General features: G+C 38.3%; 2 protein-coding genes across 2 annotated transcripts; both read right to left on the bottom strand.

Annotated features, from left to right (window-relative positions):
- Window positions 1-2113: 2113 nt before the first annotated feature.
- bsnd (barttin CLCNK type accessory subunit beta) lies at window positions 2114-6254 on the bottom strand. The gene is made up of 3 exons (XM_053488429.1): window positions 5442-6254; window positions 4825-4910; window positions 2114-2483 (listed from the first exon to the last, which is right to left on the bottom strand). The coding sequence occupies exons 1-3, from the start codon at window positions 5763-5765 to the stop codon at window positions 2114-2116; spliced, it is 780 nt and encodes a 259-aa protein (XP_053344404.1). The 5' UTR covers window positions 5766-6254.
- A 1677-nt stretch (window positions 6255-7931) lies between these two features.
- Window positions 7932-14704, bottom strand: si:dkeyp-51f12.3 (uncharacterized protein LOC107988041 homolog). Its single transcript, XM_053488414.1, has 3 exons — window positions 14229-14704; window positions 11425-11874; window positions 7932-8788 (listed from the first exon to the last, which is right to left on the bottom strand). The coding sequence occupies exons 2-3, from the start codon at window positions 11613-11615 to the stop codon at window positions 8602-8604; spliced, it is 378 nt and encodes a 125-aa protein (XP_053344389.1). The 5' UTR covers window positions 11616-11874; window positions 14229-14704; the 3' UTR covers window positions 7932-8601.
- Between the last annotated feature and the right edge of the window lie 2960 nt (window positions 14705-17664).

The raw sequence follows: 17664 nt of genomic DNA on the forward strand, positions 1-17664 counted from the left end.
TTGTTAAATCAGATTTTGTTTTTTTTCATTAATCATTTTTGTTAAATTTATGTCAATGTTTTGTTTGTTTTTTGTTTCATTTCAAGCATCTTGTTCTATAAATCTGGGTTTAGAGGAATATTTATTGATTTATTTTTATTATTTATTCTAAAATAATGACCATTTCCTCACGGATGACAAACATTCAGGCAGCACTGTATTAGAGTCTGTTGCATTATTTTAGTTAAAAATATAAATCTAAATATTTCTTACCGTGATTTAGAACGTGGCCCGCTTAGTCCGATGCCAATAGTGAAATTAGTTTTGTAGAGCAGTAACTCATCAGAAACCCGTCATAAATGGGTCAACTTTAAACGGAAATGTATTACAGCAATTAGCATATTAGCCAGCAACAGTATATTTATTATATTGCCTAAGTGTTGCTTAAATGTTTCAATATTTTATAAGATAACAATCTAAAACAAGTTTTTATGTCATGGATCTACTAAGAAGACAATCATCATGTACATGTGCACAGAAACAGTATATTCTTATTATTTTGCTATTCCCACTTGACTGCACTATTGTAAACAGTGTCATTGTGATTTTTTATTATTGTTTTAATTTAGCCTTAATATTCTTCTACACCTTTTTAATGTATGTTGTATAATGTGCTACAGTGGCTGCTGTAATGTTACAATTTCTCAATTACAATTTTTAATGCATCCATTCATGCATGCATCCATGCCCATCCTGGTCATTCTTCTCTGACCTACACACACTTTATTTCCTCACACCATACTGTATAAACTTTAAACACTGTTATTTAAGAAATAGTCGAACCAACTCAACTGGTACCCACAGCCATACAGATTTCCGTTTGAGGTTTGATGTCGTAATGAATTGAAGCTTTTGACCTGCATCTGCTTGATGCTGCTGCCACATAATCGACTGGTTATATAACTGCATGATTGTATAAAGACGTTCCAATAAAGTTGCTGGTTCCATATATGATTTTATGTTTTCTGACATGTTTATGTTTGTGAGTAATATGTGAACCAAAACAAAATATGTGATGGTACATTTTACAATGTTATGCCTTGTGCCACCTGGGCAGTTCGGGCCCCTTGGGGTGTGACTCCAATAGTCCTCGGGCTTGTTGTCCAGCACATCTCACAGACGCTCAATCAGATCGGGATCTGGTGTCAGGGTTCTGGGTCAAGGCTCTTTCCCTGCTGGGCCTTGAGTGTGCGGCAGGCTGTGATGCTCTTTGTGATCTTGTTTCATGGTGTTTTTTGGCTGGCCTTTCCTGTCCACATGTCCAAAAAGCTACTTATTGTAGTGCAACAGTATGCTCATTTAAAAAGCTTAATAAATTGTTAAATTCTCTACTTTGTACGGTTAAACTTATTTTCTGCATACCTGAAAAGTGTTTCTCTGCATTTTTTTTCTGGTCAATCAGTGGGAATTATTAACATATCACAGCAAGATTAATTTATCCAAAAATGGCTCTTTTTCTTCTGAGTGAAAGGTAATGTGCTGGAGAAATTCTCTGTATTTTATAATATAGTCAAATGCTGCCTTCTGCAGTTCTGATATAATGATTGCATACTGTTCTTTTAAACTGGTTTATAAATTTAGAAAACGTGAGATAATTATTGAAATGATTGTATACCATTTGTATGCATTAGATCTTTGAATGCAGGCCAGATGAAACAGAAATGACACTAAGCTCTGTCTGAGTAAGTGGATTTCTCAGAGTTGCACTATACAGTACTGACAAGTGAATGGGTTCATAAGCAACCTAATCATTCACCGACTGTGACTCAACGTGAACCCTGTCTGCATGTGTGTGTGTGTTTCCCTTATAAAGACATGACTATGTCTGGTTATTTTCAAAGCGGGGCTGCAGGACCTCGGCCCAAGTTTGTCATGTTTGTTTGATGGCAGACGGAATAAACGCAGCCTGACCTGAACATTAATCTTAAGATCACCTACCTCATAACACCAATTCATAGTCCTCACTAGCCATGCACGCTTCTTGCTTAATGCTTTTATTCATCATTTTAATCTGCTTGATTTAAGGAAACTTGGAATTGTGACCCCTGAATTAGAAGACTTTTATTTCAGACTTTTATTCACTGTCCAGCTCCGTTTTTAGATAGTTGGGATCGCTTCCCACCTCCCCATAGTAGAGTTCCATATCAGGATGCGCAGCTCTGGTGTCTGAAAGAGAGGCACTTGGGCAGGCCTGGGGGGTGCTGGGAGAGCTCTGGGGGATGCTGGGAGAGCTCTTGGGGATGCTGGGAGAGCTCTTGGGGATGCTGGGAGAGCTCTTGGGGATGCTGGGAGAGCTCTGGGGGGTGCTGGGAGAGCTCTGGGGGATGCTGGGAACTTCAGGAGATTTTTCTGTCTCTGCTAGTGGCAGGGTTTCATCCTTTTCAACGTCGTCTAATTGACTGAAAACTGCTAGAGGAGCCCTGACGGGTTCACCCAGGCTGTCACTGGAAATCAAAGAACGAGAAAGAGGAAACTCAAGTTAAAATTGTGAAGGAGGAAGAAGGGGTGGTTAGCAAATGTTTAATATTAGCAATATTGGAAACTGCACTCTGTGCCTTCTTCAGTTTAAAGCATTGTGATTTCTTAGACTGGTGATCCTTTTTTGGTGCCACCAAGTTTCTTTGATAAAGTACTCTATATTATATAATATGGGCTCTATATTAGATTCTATACTAGATTTTTAGTTTAGTAGCTGAGCTCATTTCTCTATTTTGCCCCATTTCAGAACAGGTTCTTTTTTACGCATGAAGGGGAAATACATAACAGAGCCCTCTTTGTGGTCTGCAACTGTATGGGTGATTCTGTGCCCATGATAGCATCAGATTCTTGTTCTAAGCTGACAAAAGTCTAACCTGATGTGATCTGCAATCTTACGGTTTGATGTTGTGTGTTTTCTGAGATGCTTTTCTGCTCTCTGTGTTCGTAAAGGGTAATTATTTGAGTTTCCTGTCAGTTCAGACCAGCTGGTTCTGATTTCTCATCATCTTTCATTCTGCAGCGCCTACACTCAAGCCATTGTGTGCAAACTTTAGAGAGATTAATGAAATATTAAAGATTAAAGGTTGGACTGCAAATCTAAATTGAATTTCCTATTCCTTAGTAACATTCTCTGATTTTATTCATTTAATTTCCCATGTCCTCTGAGTGTGTGTGTGTGTGTGTGTGTGGTATAAAACAAGCACTTCCTGTCTCAGGTACTTACAATATCAGAAGACAAGGTAAATAGGCAAAACAAGTCATCTAAATGATTTCGAACATGTAAAATGTTTAACTTAAAATCTGAAAAATTCTTAGTTGTGATCTCATCAGACCAAAGGACCTTCATTATTGGCCAAGTGTAACCTGGCATTCAACGCATTGCCCTGAGAACAGCTTCTTTTACTTGAGCTGTGGATCTCTTCTCCTTCAGAGATAAATATGGTTTGCCTCTCAGACTCATGCCTTCCTTATGCTGTCACTGGCTTTTTGAGAGCAGCCACCTCTAGGCCAAGCGATCACTTCTTTCCATGATGTAACACATGATTAACGGTGCTCTGTGTGGTGTTTAAAGGTTGGGAGATGTTTTATGACCAACCCTTTATTGATGTTGTTCCAAAAACTTTTTCAGACTCATTTTGAATGTGTCTTTGTCTTCATAATGCTGTTTGTTTTCTAACACACTCCAGGGCCTCCCAGGAAGAGGTGTATTTATGTTGAGATCATGTGGCACATTAATTAAACACAAGTCAGCTTCATTTAGATAATTACATGCCTTCTAATGGCAAATGGGCGCAACATAACTAATGTGGAGGTTTTACTGCAATAAAGGCGTACACTTGTACAATTAATCGCATACAAGTAATGAAAAAGTGGAAATAACTTGAATTTTTTTAATCAGCTGTCAGTGCATACAGTAACTTTTCCTCTACAAAAGTACTCCACAACATAGTCTCTATCACAAGCTGTTGCACCATCATTGATCTTAAGTCATGAATCCTTTTTGAAAATCTGTTTTGTCCCTGTTGATGGTTTCTCATTGAGTGGATTGTCGTCAGTGTACCTGTGCACATTGCTTTTGTCAATTGTGTCATATCTGTAAACAATCTGTACTTACATCAGCTGCAAGTAAGGGGATTTCAGATTTAGGTTTATTGATGGCACGAATGCATTGCTTGTGATGGAGACGCGAGTAGTACCTTTTGTATGAAAGAAGAGTCATATGCAATTTAATTGACATATGCCCACCTTTGCATTATTTTTAATACAACCCTCATAATTTGCTAATTATATTATTTTTTTGTGTAGATTTGTGATATATATTAAACTAAAGCTCTTGACCTGGAGCTGGATGACTTTTCTGCATCATGCTGCTGCTGCTACATGAGCATAAATGTTCCTCTTATAGTGACCAGTGTGTGTAAACCAGTAAACATTCACAAAACGAATCTTGTACATACATTATCTAAGTCTGAAACAAGCGTGCAGTTTGTTGCTTCTTTGAGCGTACAGGATTAAAACTCCATCCCATAAATATTACCATCAATATAATCACATCACAGTCTACATAACCACATTCACTGTCTGGCCAGATTCAATCAGCGGCCTTGTTACCATGGGACTGATGGGAGGACTGATGGCTAATGATTGCTGATAGGTCATGCAAGCACACAGTTTGCCTGAGAAAGCCTCTCTATCTAATGTGGTAAAACAGATTGCAAGTCAATCGATCGCTGGTTATTTCGGGTATGTCTTCTTTAACTGCATGGACACTTTTAGAAATCAGTTTTTCACATTGATGTGACTTACCTGACCTGGAGGACCTTGACTTCCGCACACAGCTCCTGTTTCTCAATGCCTTTTAACACTTCCGATTCTGGCAGGATGAACGTTACCTACAGAATGCAGCAGTATGACTTCTGTAAGGCTGATAAACTGTGTGGATTGCTGGTTTATAACATAAACTGTATTTAAACATGTATGGCTTATAATAGTTACTGTATGTCATGTTATGATTAATATGATTAATCTGACTTGGAAATTTATAAGAAACTTCTACTTATACATTGATCATGTATAGTGCTTCCAGGACAATAACATAATATGTATATTTAGTCAGGTAAATAATCAATTTAATTCAATTCAGCTTTATTTGTATAGCGCTTATAACAAATAACAATTGTCATTGTCGCAAAGCAGCTTTACACCATCAAAAGAATAATGGAAGTATATATATATATATTAATGTCAGATGAGCCTTTATCTTACCTGCCTTATGTGATGCGGTTGAGCACAAAAATGATGATATTTTAATGAATAAAATACATCATTACCAAAATCTATTAATACAATGTGCAGTTTATGTAATATAATATCTGTTGAGCAGAGTACACACACTTCTGCATGTAATTTTTTTTTCTTCTCACCCGTGGGTAGCACTGACACATGCTCCAAACTGTCCCGATGCTCACCATCAGCGCCCCCATCGTACAGAAAGTGACAAACACCTGAGGTTCCTCCACAGCCACCAAGAAGACTCCAAGTGCCACCAGCCCCAGCCCCAGGACGATAAGCCCGTAACGGTAAGGCTTGTTCTCTGCCATACGGACTATACTTGTAAAAAAAATAAAAATGCTAAAGAATAGGAATCCAGTGATTTTAGCTGCAGTGAGGCAAAGTGAGACCGAGGAGGCAGACCACATATGACTGGTCGTTTGCAGGGTGAGAGGAGAACAGAGCTGCAGGATCATTGGAGTGCTAATGGCCCTTGACTAGGTGACCTTCCCCCAAGCCTTTTGTCAAAAGTCTACTATGGCAGTTAATGAGGGGTTGGGTTTGTACAAGGAGCACAAAGTCAAAAAAGTGGAAAAAATAAATAAAAACAATTGTGCATACAATGAATCCAAGAATGTTACACTATGTTGTTACATGCCTAGATGATTTCCTCCTTTATTTAGTACTTTGATTATTGGAACAATTTTAAAAACTACTGACATCAGATGACGCCAAAGAAAAAAAGGTTTGGGCTCTTTTCCATCTTTATTCCATATAATAAAAGAAAACCCTATTCAGATGTTTGGGACACCCTGAGAAGACTAATTAACACAAAGTACCTATCAGCATTGGTCACTAATACACACTGAAGTACCAATAGCTGATAGTTTAAATAATTATATATACTAATAAGTTTTATATGTAATACAGCTGTACCAATTTAAATGGACCTACAATGACTAGTAACATCATTGTGTAGTTACTGTACATTGTCCTTGGGGTCTTGTAGAAATGTTAATGATTAATCATTAAGAAATTAATTGTTTAATGATTTAAAAAAATTGACTGATTAAAAGGTATGTGAGAATGTTTGTTTTCCTTAATATTTCTCAGTAGCTCACGTCTGTTGACTTGTACACCACAAGGGGGCGCACTGGAAATTCAGTGCACAATACGTTGTATTTTTAGCAGCCTCGTTTTTGCCTGAAATGACAGTTGCTACTCAGTGCTTTATAATGTAAACCGATATTGAAACGAGATTGAGGTTAAGACATGGTTAAAACATTTAATTTTGAGATAATTTTATTGTTTTGCTGCAGCCTGATTTGGCTTTATTACATATATTATATAATGCTGTTGAACTTCCTTCAGTGCCTGAGACCTTACTGCTACACACCGACATCAAATGTCAACAGCCTTTCAGTACTAAGGTGATGTGTAGTGGGCAGTGAACTGATTTAACCCTTTATTTAACATTGAACATTAAAATGATCATAAAGAGTGACACATTAAAAAGTTATGTTTATACAAAACTTAAGCAAATACACAACACGTACATGCAGTATATTTGATTTGAAATTTTATGTTGCACATAAGCCTGTATAAGAAGTAGTGTGAATTAAAAAATAAGAGGAAGTAGTGAAAAAGAGAAGTGTTCTACATTCATTCAGGGCAGTGCATTTTTTTTTTTTTTAACAATAGCATGTCACTACATAGACTTGTGGCGAAACAAAAAATGAGACTGACCTCCTTTAAAATAACACACGCTGGTCCAAGACGTTAAAGTTTATGAGCCATTAAACTGGTCAGTGGTCCAAGGCACTACCAAGAATTTACATTGTTTTAAAAATTGGCACCGTCAGGATAAATACACAGTTAGAAGGGAAGTTGCTTTCAGCTAGCAAAGTAATACAAATAAAGCACCATATACACAAACACACACACAAAAATTCCTGTATAAACTCACAAACATCAAAACATCAACGTACAATCTAGTCTGTCTATCGGCTTAGCCAAAAATCTATTCCCTTTCAGGGTCCACTGTCACCATAGTGTTGTAATTAATTCATTATTTAAAACCTCAAGATTGTCATGAAAGTAACCGTGGTGATCTGTAAAGTCTGTAAAGAATCAGGAAAGTGAGAATTGCATCACACATTCCTAGAGGCAACATTTCAGCACCGTCCTTGGCACTGACGATACCTTTCAGGCACAGCGTGTTATTCTTTGATCATTATAGATTCCTATTCTGTTTTTCACATCTGCCCATTTTTCTTGTGCATTGTGTTGTTTTGTAATGTAGAAATGCAAATGCCAAGCCAGGCATCAGTCTGGACCTGAAAAATGATTTTGTTCCTAAACTTCAGCTTAGGAAATCATCAGGAGCAATTAAAAACGCGGTCTAAAAATAAGAACTTCCAAATTATAAGCAACTATAAAAATAACTCTTTAGCCAAGTTCAATCTGTCACTAAAGACGTCACACACAGTTCTACGGCCATATCTACAGCCTTTTCTGTGCTATTTAAAAAAGAAAAAGCTTTTGTAAAGTGTTCTTTGAATAGTTAAGTTTTTTTCTTTCCCCCCATAAGGAAATGCTTTGCTCTAGCATTCTATAAACGCCTTTCCCCTGAGGGCCAAACTTTTTCGTTTTTTTTTTTTTTTTTTCCTGAGGAGTACTACTTTTCCCCTTTTATCCACCCCTGCATTAAAGTACAAAAAAACATTCTTAAACGATTTCCCTTCATCATTATAAAAAGATAAGGAGAAAATATTTTGGAAATCTGCTTCCTATATTTTTTTGCCCAGTGGTGAAGGAGAAACCGAACCAAAAGGACTCCCTGAAATTTGTGCACATAAAGTACAACGAAACAATCAGCTCATTTATCAAACATAAAAATTGACTCCTCCAATTTTAGCAGAGCTTTAGTAACGGCTCTAAACTTTTTGGCCATTTGTTAGTTAAAGAAAAAAAAACCTCATTTGTGCAAGTCGTAAGTCCTAATGAATCATTGTCTGAATAGTCTACTCTGCTGGGAATTTTTATGTCTGAAGTAAAAACAGACAGTTTTGCAAAGAACAATGCATGTTGTAGGTATTATTAGGACATAAAAAGTCATATGACAAACATTAAGAAATGAATGAGGCAATGCATGTGTACTACTTACTGGATAGAATCGGATGATCTCCTAATGGTCACTTACGGTTTTTCAAATTGCCTGAGTGATTTACAAGAAATACTGAAACCATACAGCCTGGTCCTCGGCACTTAGCGCTCATTAGCACTTAATCGGTTATCATTGTTCTCAGGTGGTCAGGAGGGCTCAGTCATGATCATCGCCGTCTGTGGGAGCATGGTGGTCTTCATAACAGTCTCATAGGATGGCGGAGGCTCCATGTCCCAGGGCGGTGGAGTTCCAGGTAGGCTGTGGAGTACTGGAGGGGGCGTCTGGGCCGTGCGCCGCTCTTCTGCTGAAGCCCTGCGGATCCTGTCCAACCTCCTGTAGAAGAAACAGTTGTCCCCAGTTAGAAGCCCAACACATTTTTTATACCTTACAGAGCATAGGAGTTTGCAGACTTAAAAGGGTGTGGGGAAAAAACTTGGGTGTGGGGAAAACAAAACTGACAGCTAATGCAAAATATGGCATTTCCTTCCTCAGAGCTAAAAGCACTGGCACGTAAACAGACTAGCCCATACTGTCTAGAGAAAGTCATCCATTTCTTTACCGACCCACTATGGGATGGTCAATGAGCGTTCAAGTCAAACCAGGACTGGTGATGAAATTTCTTGTAAATGAAGGCGTGATACCAATAAACATTTACAGAAGACTTCAAGCACAGTACGATGATAAGATTCTTACTCCGCAGTAAAACATGTGAATGATGGAAACATTTTAAAGAAGACCCTACGTCTGTGAATGACGATCCCGGCTGTGGTGTCTCTGAGCCCACTGTAGCCGTTCCTGTAAACATTCAGCGAGTGAAACGACTGATCCTTGAGAATTGACAGATAACCTGTCACCAACTTGCAAAAGAGACACATCTTTCTGTGGGAACTGTACACACAACCAGTCCACACACCAATTGCACATTACAGGAACGAGTTATTGCCACATCTCCGTACAATCCTGACCCCGTTCCAAGACATTTCCACATATTTGGGACATTTAAGGAGTTCCTGGGAGGCCAGCATTTCAGACATTAAGCAGGTTCGATTATGACTCCGGCGTACTTAGAAAACTTTCTATCTGAATGGTATCCAGGCAGTCGTGAAACGCTGGGATAAGTGCATTAGTGTAGTAGAGGATTATATAGACAAATAAAGTTAGTTTTAACTGTGTTCTGTTATTCTGCACAATTAAAAGTCCTGGTTGGTCTTGGACGCCACTTGTACGTTTCAGCTCCCAAACAAAACATATCCAAGCCATAATAATAATATGGCGTAAACCACATGCATTATGTTAAATTCAACAATCATCCCGGTTAAGCTCTAACACCGGGACTTATATTAAGACTTATATCTCTGTGGTGCCAAGCTTTAGAAACTGTATACAGTGTAATGTAAAAACATATATTATTATTTACAATATATTATTAAGCTGTCATCTTCAGGCTTCCTCTTATAACAGAGAAGAAACACAGATGTCTTTTACTCAAACAGAGAAAGGACAGACCTGTAGCCAGAACTTCAATCAAGCCTTCCAGCTGGCCAGGAGCTGAACTAAACGTAGTAACTTCATATGTCCTTGCCAGAGGCATTTTTGCTTATTTTACACTGTTAGTATTTGATAAAAAATATTCAAAAAAGCCTATTTTTTTTATCATCTGCAATTATCACATGGTTAAGGCAGGAATGAATACAGTAAACAGAAATTCAAACACCCCAAACCTGGCAGGACTCTATGGGAATGCATGGAAAAAGCTGCAGCCTATTTGCTCATAGGCCTTAGAGGAGTAGTTTATATAGTCAGCTGGAGTGTTTATGCTCTCATACAAACAACTACAATTCCAAAAAGAGTCAGAGGGGAGAAAAAAAAGGGTGGTGGGGGTGCGGGGGTTGTTGCAGAGACCCTCTAGAACATTTTACATGAAGTCAGCAAAATACTCTCTCCAGCCATTGCAAAATACGAGCTTTCCTATTTCAACACATCTGACTCTGGTTTCTGTAAGCATTTGTTTTCCTAATCATGCGATTACCATGAAGAAAGCACAGGGATTTGGCAACTCGTGTCCTCTTCAGCCTGCTTCTGAGACACAACGCTATGATTGTCTGGTGTGAGAGCGCTTCAGGAACATACCAACAGCTGAAAAACAAATCTGACTGGCAACGTGCCTCGCTTTTTCTCTCTCTCAGACTTGTACCAAATTAAGAAGGAGGAAGCTATTAGGCAACCACTGAGTGCTGTCGTCTTGAACTACTGATCTTACAAAATTAACAGAGGCCACCTAACACCACAGTAAAAGAAACCTTGCTAATATACTTCAAAGAGCGTCATGTCTGTCTGTAGTGATCTGTCCCTGTCCTCATGCCATGAGCTATCTGATGTTTATTACAACCTGTGACCAGTTCGGTTTTAGCACCGCGCCATGTAAATCAGACGTTTAAAGGAGAAGAAATAAGTGCTGAGTTCTTGGCTTCCCTTCAATCTGTGCTTAAAGAACAGGGTCACAGTCAGGGCAGGGTGCACAACCATCTTATTCGTCATCGACCGGGGAAGCGCTGCAATTTTACAGCCACTTGCTTTTCCCGTCTTTTCTATTTTAATTGGTTAATCATCACATTTGTGACTCTTTTTCTTTTCTTTTTTTTTTAACCTGAAAATGTACTACAGCTAGATGGCATGGAAACTCAAACAGCACAAACCTGCAACCACTTTTCATTTGATTGTCTCGCTGACTTTGCCATTTGTGAGCTCTGTTTGCGTTTCTATCGCCTCAGCGTGCTGTTACTCATTAACTCTCAGGTCCTGTTTACTCCTTAACAGTGGAAGTTCCATATTTTCTGTAATGTTCATCTGGGTTTATAGCAGCGGAAAGAAAAGAAAAAGCCACAAAACATTCCTGGTTTCATGTCATTCATTGTTCCATTCAAAAAGAAGACATTCAATTTCACAAAAAAATCAATTTTTTTTTTTACCTCTGCAAAGCGATGGCTTGCTCATATGTGTACTGGGTGCCGGTGCGCGAGTGCAGCAGGAAATGACCTGGGATGGTCATGTTGTGGTTGCTGGACTTCATCACTCTGCAGAAGGAGTAGATGAGAATTCCGAAGCCAAGGGCAGCGAGGGACGCCCCGAATGCACCAGTGTACACTGTAGCAAACATCATGAGGACAACGCCGAGGGCCACCAGCAGCACCCCAACACTCACAAGTGCTCTGTGGGGCAAAGGCACATGGCCCTGCTCCTCTGAGCCATCACGCTCAGCCTCACTGCCCGCCACGCTGCTAAAACCAGGTCTCAGTGTGTGCAGGTGTGGCTATGAGTGTGTCTGTACAAGAGGGGGTTATTTTGCACAGAGCAAAGCATAAAAGCCAGCTCAGCCTAGTGTCAGCTCATGTCCCCAGAGATCAAATTTGAAGAACCACCTAGAGAAATGAGGAGAAAAGGGAATAGTTTAACAACAGCTATCTCTTTCAATTCTTATTAACACTGTCAATTAAATTCTACATGTAAAAAATAATTATTGCTTTTAGTCCATAGGATACAACCAAAGGTTTTAGTCAAACATGCCTTTATGCTATTAAAAGTTCATACGATTAAAAGAATAAGCATATTTACAAGAACCGCTCAAGTCAAACCGGGACTTGTGACGAATGAAGGTATAGAACCCGAATAATGTTTGCCCGAAGACTTCAAATACAATACAGAGCTGTCACTCCTAGCTGCAGTAAAACATTTGAATAGTGCGAACATTTTAAAAAAGGCTGTTTGTCTATGAATGACGATCCTGACCGAGACTGAAAACAGGCTCTGAGCCCACTAAGCCCACTCCTGTGAACATTCAGCAAATGGAATTGCTAAGTTTAAAAAAAATCAATAGATAACTTGTCACCAACTTGCAAAAGAGACGCATCTGTCTATGGGAACTGTACACACATCATCTACGAACACCACTTGCACATTACAGGAATTCGGCTGGGACTTATTGCCACATCCCTATACAGTCCTGACCTCGCTCCAAGTCATTTCCACATGTTTTAGTTATGACAGGAGTTCCTGGGAGGCCAGAATTTTAGACAGGAAGCAGGCTGGCTGATCACTGTGACTGACTCCGGGGTACTTAGAAAAAATTCTATTTTGATGGTATCCAGGGCACTAGTTAAACACTGGGATGAGTGGATCAGTGTAGAAGAAGATTATATAGTAGTTTTTACACCCATAACTATTTTCTGTTATTCTGGATGAGGAAAAAATTCCTGGTTTGACTTGAACGCCCCTCAAATAAGGAATACTGTTGACCCTCATCTTGATTGAAATTAAATTTAGCACATAAATACAAATTCTGAATAGAAAGTTATAATTTCAAGACTTATCACTAATGAGCAAGCCTGAGATGACAGTAGCGAAGGAAAAACTCTGCAAGAGAAGGAAAAAAACCCTGTTAGGAACTAGCTGTGAACCAATGCTCATTTACGCAACAGTGGATAGTATGAATGTAAAAAAGTCCCCTTTCATAACTGTATACTATATTCAAAAAGTGCAATTGTGCAACCAGGAACTTGTAACCTTATGAGCAACTTATTAATACAGTTTGATCTTCAGAGTTATTTAAGAATTCATTCTAGTTTGAACATAAAGTCTGTTTTACTGACTGTTCTACACTTTGCAGCAATTACAGTCTTATGCCATGTTCAGGGCGGTTCAACAGTAAATCATTTTCCTCTAAGTCAAAGTGCTCTAAAAGCACTAATGTAACAGTCATGATGATGTCAATATCCAGCAGATGACACACTTTGGCTGCTACATACTGTATATATATATATATATATATATATATATATATATATATATATATATTTGAAACATAAAATTTTCATTTGTCATGTACACAACCATAAATGGAAAAATGGAAAATGGAAAGATGACCTAAAATACGATAGAAGCATTTATCTGTAATAAGAGGAAATATAAAACTAAGAAAAATAAATATAAAATTTTAAATTCTAATTATAGAATGTACAGACTTTAAAAGTTACAATGAAATAAAATGAATATAGAAATATATCAAATATATAAATTACACCGAATGTGCGGAATAAAAGGGGATAAGAGGGTAACGATATGGCATGGAGTATGAAATGAAACGATGTGTGTGTTATTGTTCATGTTTTTAAATGATCTCAAAGCATTGTGCCGAAAACAGACAAAAAAAATTGGGGGACCACTTTGGAAACTTCTGATCCTGATAGGAAGACAAAGTGTGTTCTTGATGAGCACATGGGCACATTAATTGTACAGCATGTTCAGATATTCCCTCACTCACTTTATAATAATTCATTTCATGTGCATGTTATTCTGTTCAAAAAGTTATGTCTGTTTCATGTTGTTCTATTTCAAGATGATGTTTTACTTCCAGTTCCAGTGTGTGAGGTTGGTGCCATGCAGGTTAACATTAGGGGAACAAGCATCACCCTAAACATATGGAGATGATAAAGATCTTTCTGTGTGTGTTTAAGATGAGTTTGGGGGGGCTTGTCACGTGACACCAGAGATGATACGCGACCTTGCCACACCTTTGGGAATGAAAGTGATGATGCGTTATAACCCCAGACATCAGCAGGACTGATCATTTGACACGGTATATAGATATATCGAGATGATCTATAGGCCTACAGCATGAGCAGATAGCTTTCTGGTATTTTATCTGCAATGCTCTCCTCCTCCTCCTCCTAGCTCCTTCAGGCTACTCGCTTGTTCAGCTCGTGTTCTCGCAGCTTACCTTGTTCCTGTCGAAGCAGACCGTATATTCCTTTAAAAGAGCCTGGTTTGGACGCCCGGAGATGCACAAAAGTCTCCGCGAGTCGCTCTTAAGACACGGACAGAGCGATGAAGAAGAGAGAAGGCGAGCCGCGCAGCTGCAGCAGCCGAGTCACCAGAGCCGAGCCCCTCATTTCCTGTCCACGCTCCCGCTTCGTGGAGGAAGAAGACGACAGTCCCATTCATGCACGCTCCGAGGACCATCTAACGTCGTGTCCTCAAATCGCTAAGACAGGCCTCTTAAAGCTCAGCCCGTCCTCTCTGTTCTCTCTTCCAAGCCGACCCGTTTCTGACTGTCCCAGAAACACACACACACACACACACACACACAGAGGAAGTTCTGCAAAAGCGCGCAAAGCCATCTGGACACATCTGCGTCAACACACAGCTCATGAGCCCGGACTGAAAAGGGCTGGTTTCATGGCCAGGAGTGAATAAATCTCCGCTGTCTATTGTTCCAGTGCATTCCCCCTGTTTGCAGGGAGGGGATTTCCTCTTTAAAACACTCAGACATGACGAAGCTCCCGGGAGAAACCTGAAACGAGGTCACTTTAGAAGAAGAAAATGTTAAAGAAGCCGTTATTTGTCAGGTTGATCTAACAGCACAGTGAAGTTTCTTTTTCTTTTTCTAGAAAGATGGGGGTCAATGCATAATGTCAGGTATGAATGATATGATGCTCCTGGGGCAAAAAAAAGGATAGGGCTCACAGCTTAGCAGTACTGGGGCTTGAACCCCCAACCTTCTGATCAGTAACCTAATGTAACCTGTTGGTTCTGGGTGTAGAAGCTCATTTGCATTAGGTAGGTAGATACAACATTATTGGCATTGCATAGTACAGGAAATGCAGAAAAAATTGTATAGACAAATTATATAGACTAATTATTAATGATTATACAAGTATTGAAAATTATAAGCTGCAGGTTATATACAGTAATGTGTGTATATATATATATATATATATATATATATATATATATATATATATATATATATATGCTGTGGAACAAATTATCTGAGTGTCCATTATTTCTTATGGGGAAACACGGAGGATACATGTTTATAGGATACGTATATATATATATATATATATACACACACACACACACACACACACGTATACGTTTGATATATACTGTACAGTATGCTCACAGGTGATTTTCAATAAAGTAGAATATCATTGAAAAGTTTTTTATTTATTTCAGTAATTCAATTTAAAAAGTGAAACTATTATATTAAATAAATTCATTACACACAATGATTATGGCTTACAGGTGATTAAAAACCCAAAATTCACTATCTCAAAAAATTTTAATATTGTGAAAAAGCTCAATATTGGAGACCTATGGTGTTATACTCTAATCAGCTAATTAATTTAAAACACCAGCAAAGGTTTCCTGAGCCTTTAAATAGTCTCTCAGTCTGGTTCCGAGTGCTGTATCAAGCACATTAATGGCTATGAATGGTTGTGTCACAAAAGGATTTGTGAGACCAGGAACTAGTGTTGTGTGAGGAGGCCTGGGGCTTAGACAGTGTTCCAGTTTATTCCACTGGTGTTTATCTGGGTTGAGGTGCAGACTTTTTAAATTATTTCACATCAAACTTGGCAAACCATGTCTTCATGTAGCTTCATAGAGGTGATCACAAACATTTGTCCATATAATGTACAGCTTTTAAAAGATGTATATTTCGAAATGACCGAAAGCACCAGCAAGGTACCATTAAAGCTTTACACTTTACTTTAAAAGGCAATTTAAGGACATGCCCTACTACATGCTCCATCCCAGGTAAAAGTTTTATACTGATACAGCAGATGTTCCTTTGATGCATCACCCCAGCAACAAGGAAAATAGAGCTGAGTACTCTCAACTTTTAAGCTGGAACATTGTTTAGAAATGTTTCAAAGGCTGATCCGGTGAATCTCTTTCTCCTAGAGACTTTGTAAATAATAACTAATTGATAATGACCTTAATTAACTAAACTTAGTGTGGCGTAGTGGACTGCCCTGTGGCCTCACGCCTTTAGTGTGTGCGTGGAGTTACCATGTTCTCCCCCTGCTTGGTGGGTTTCCTCTGCATAGCCCACTTTCCTTTCACAGTCCAAAGACAAAGATTAAGCTAATTGTCATTAATGAATTACCTGTGAGTAAGTGTGGGTGTGCCCTGTGATGGATTAGCACCTGCTTCATGCCCCATGTCCCCTGAGATAGGCTGCATGCCTCTCATTATTCTGTACATTATAAGCAGTATAGAGACTGAGTGAGTAAGTGAGTGAACTTGATTTACAAAGTGTGTTAAAGTAGAGCATTCCTTTATTTTATTTATTTAATTTGACTGATGTGCATGTGAATTACTTATATAATGTATTATATTAGTTACGTATATTATACTAACTTAGAATGATGAAGTAGATCCGCATTCTTTTTATAGAATTAAATATAGGCCTATATTTAAAAAAATCATAATTTGATAACTATTGCCATTTAAATCCAAAGAAGTCCAACCCATACCAGGTTTATGACTGTTATGCCCGCTGTACACAATTCACATCAAACATCAGGATGGGGAAAAATGTGATCGCTGTGACTGTAACTGTGGCGGCATGGTTATTGGTTTGAGTATTTCAAAAACTACTGATTTATGGGGACTTTCACATACAACTAGCGTGTGTGTAAAAAAAAACATCCTCTAAATGGAGTAGGCTGAAACACCTTGTTGAGGAGAGAGAACAGAGGAGAATAACCAACTCGTCTGAGCTGATAGGACGTCTACAGTATGGCAACTTAAAAAAGCAGAAATTCAAGGACTGTGATTGGTTGATAAAAAATAACCCCTGACCTCTGCGAAGGTCTTGAAATACACTCTTTGTGAAAATAGAAAACATGATATCATAATGTTTGTATATAATGAAATTGTATAATCATGACTACAGGCTACTTTATGCAAATTGTTCATTATAGACTAAATATCTTAAAGATAATTAAACAGCCAAAAGTTTAAAAATATGACTTTAGAAGCAACCAATTTCCATACAGTAGTTACTATATTAAAGTTCTTACATTTATTTACCATACTGATTTTATTATTACTTTTATTATACCATTTCAGATTGATGGGAGCAAAATGGCTGACCTTTTATCAATTTACATGATTGCAGGACAGTCTATTAAAGTTGCACTTTTGGATGGTATGTAGTGAACAATCCAAAAGAGATGTAAGGAAGTAAAACAAAAAAAACAAATTGGACAAAAAAGCTGTGTTTTCTTTTATCTTTATGTTCAGTACTTGGAGAATATTTCTTCTTTTCACCATTTTGTCCTTTGCTATAGAAACTCTTAAGCCTATTAAAAGTCCTCCTCTCTACTTTTAACAATTTTTAGCTTAGAAGCTGTTTTTAGGGC

This window comes from Clarias gariepinus, chromosome 27, assembly GCF_024256425.1.
Source record: "Clarias gariepinus isolate MV-2021 ecotype Netherlands chromosome 27, CGAR_prim_01v2, whole genome shotgun sequence".
Lineage (NCBI taxonomy): Eukaryota > Metazoa > Chordata > Actinopteri > Siluriformes > Clariidae > Clarias > Clarias gariepinus.

What these genes read in the sequence shown, in the direction of transcription:
- bsnd (XM_053488429.1), bottom strand. Translation starts at nt 5,765, where the DNA reads ATGATCCTGCAGCTCTGTTCTCCTCTCACCCTGCAAACGACCAGTCAT. An exon ending in TGTGTCAGTGCTACCCACGG is followed by an intron (nt 4,911 to 5,441) that starts GTGAGAAGAAAA and finishes TGCATTCTGTAG; the next exon opens with GTAACGTTCATCCTGCCAGA. An exon ending in GTCAAGGTCCTCCAGGTCAG is followed by an intron (nt 2,484 to 4,824) that starts GTAAGTCACATC and finishes TTTGATTTCCAG; the next exon opens with TGACAGCCTGGGTGAACCCG.
- si:dkeyp-51f12.3 (XM_053488414.1), bottom strand. Translation starts at nt 11,615, where the DNA reads ATGATGTTTGCTACAGTGTACACTGGTGCATTCGGGGCGTCCCTCGCT. An exon ending in CAAGCCATCGCTTTGCAGAG is followed by an intron (nt 8,789 to 11,424) that starts GTAAAAAAAAAA and finishes TTTCTTCTACAG; the next exon opens with GAGGTTGGACAGGATCCGCA.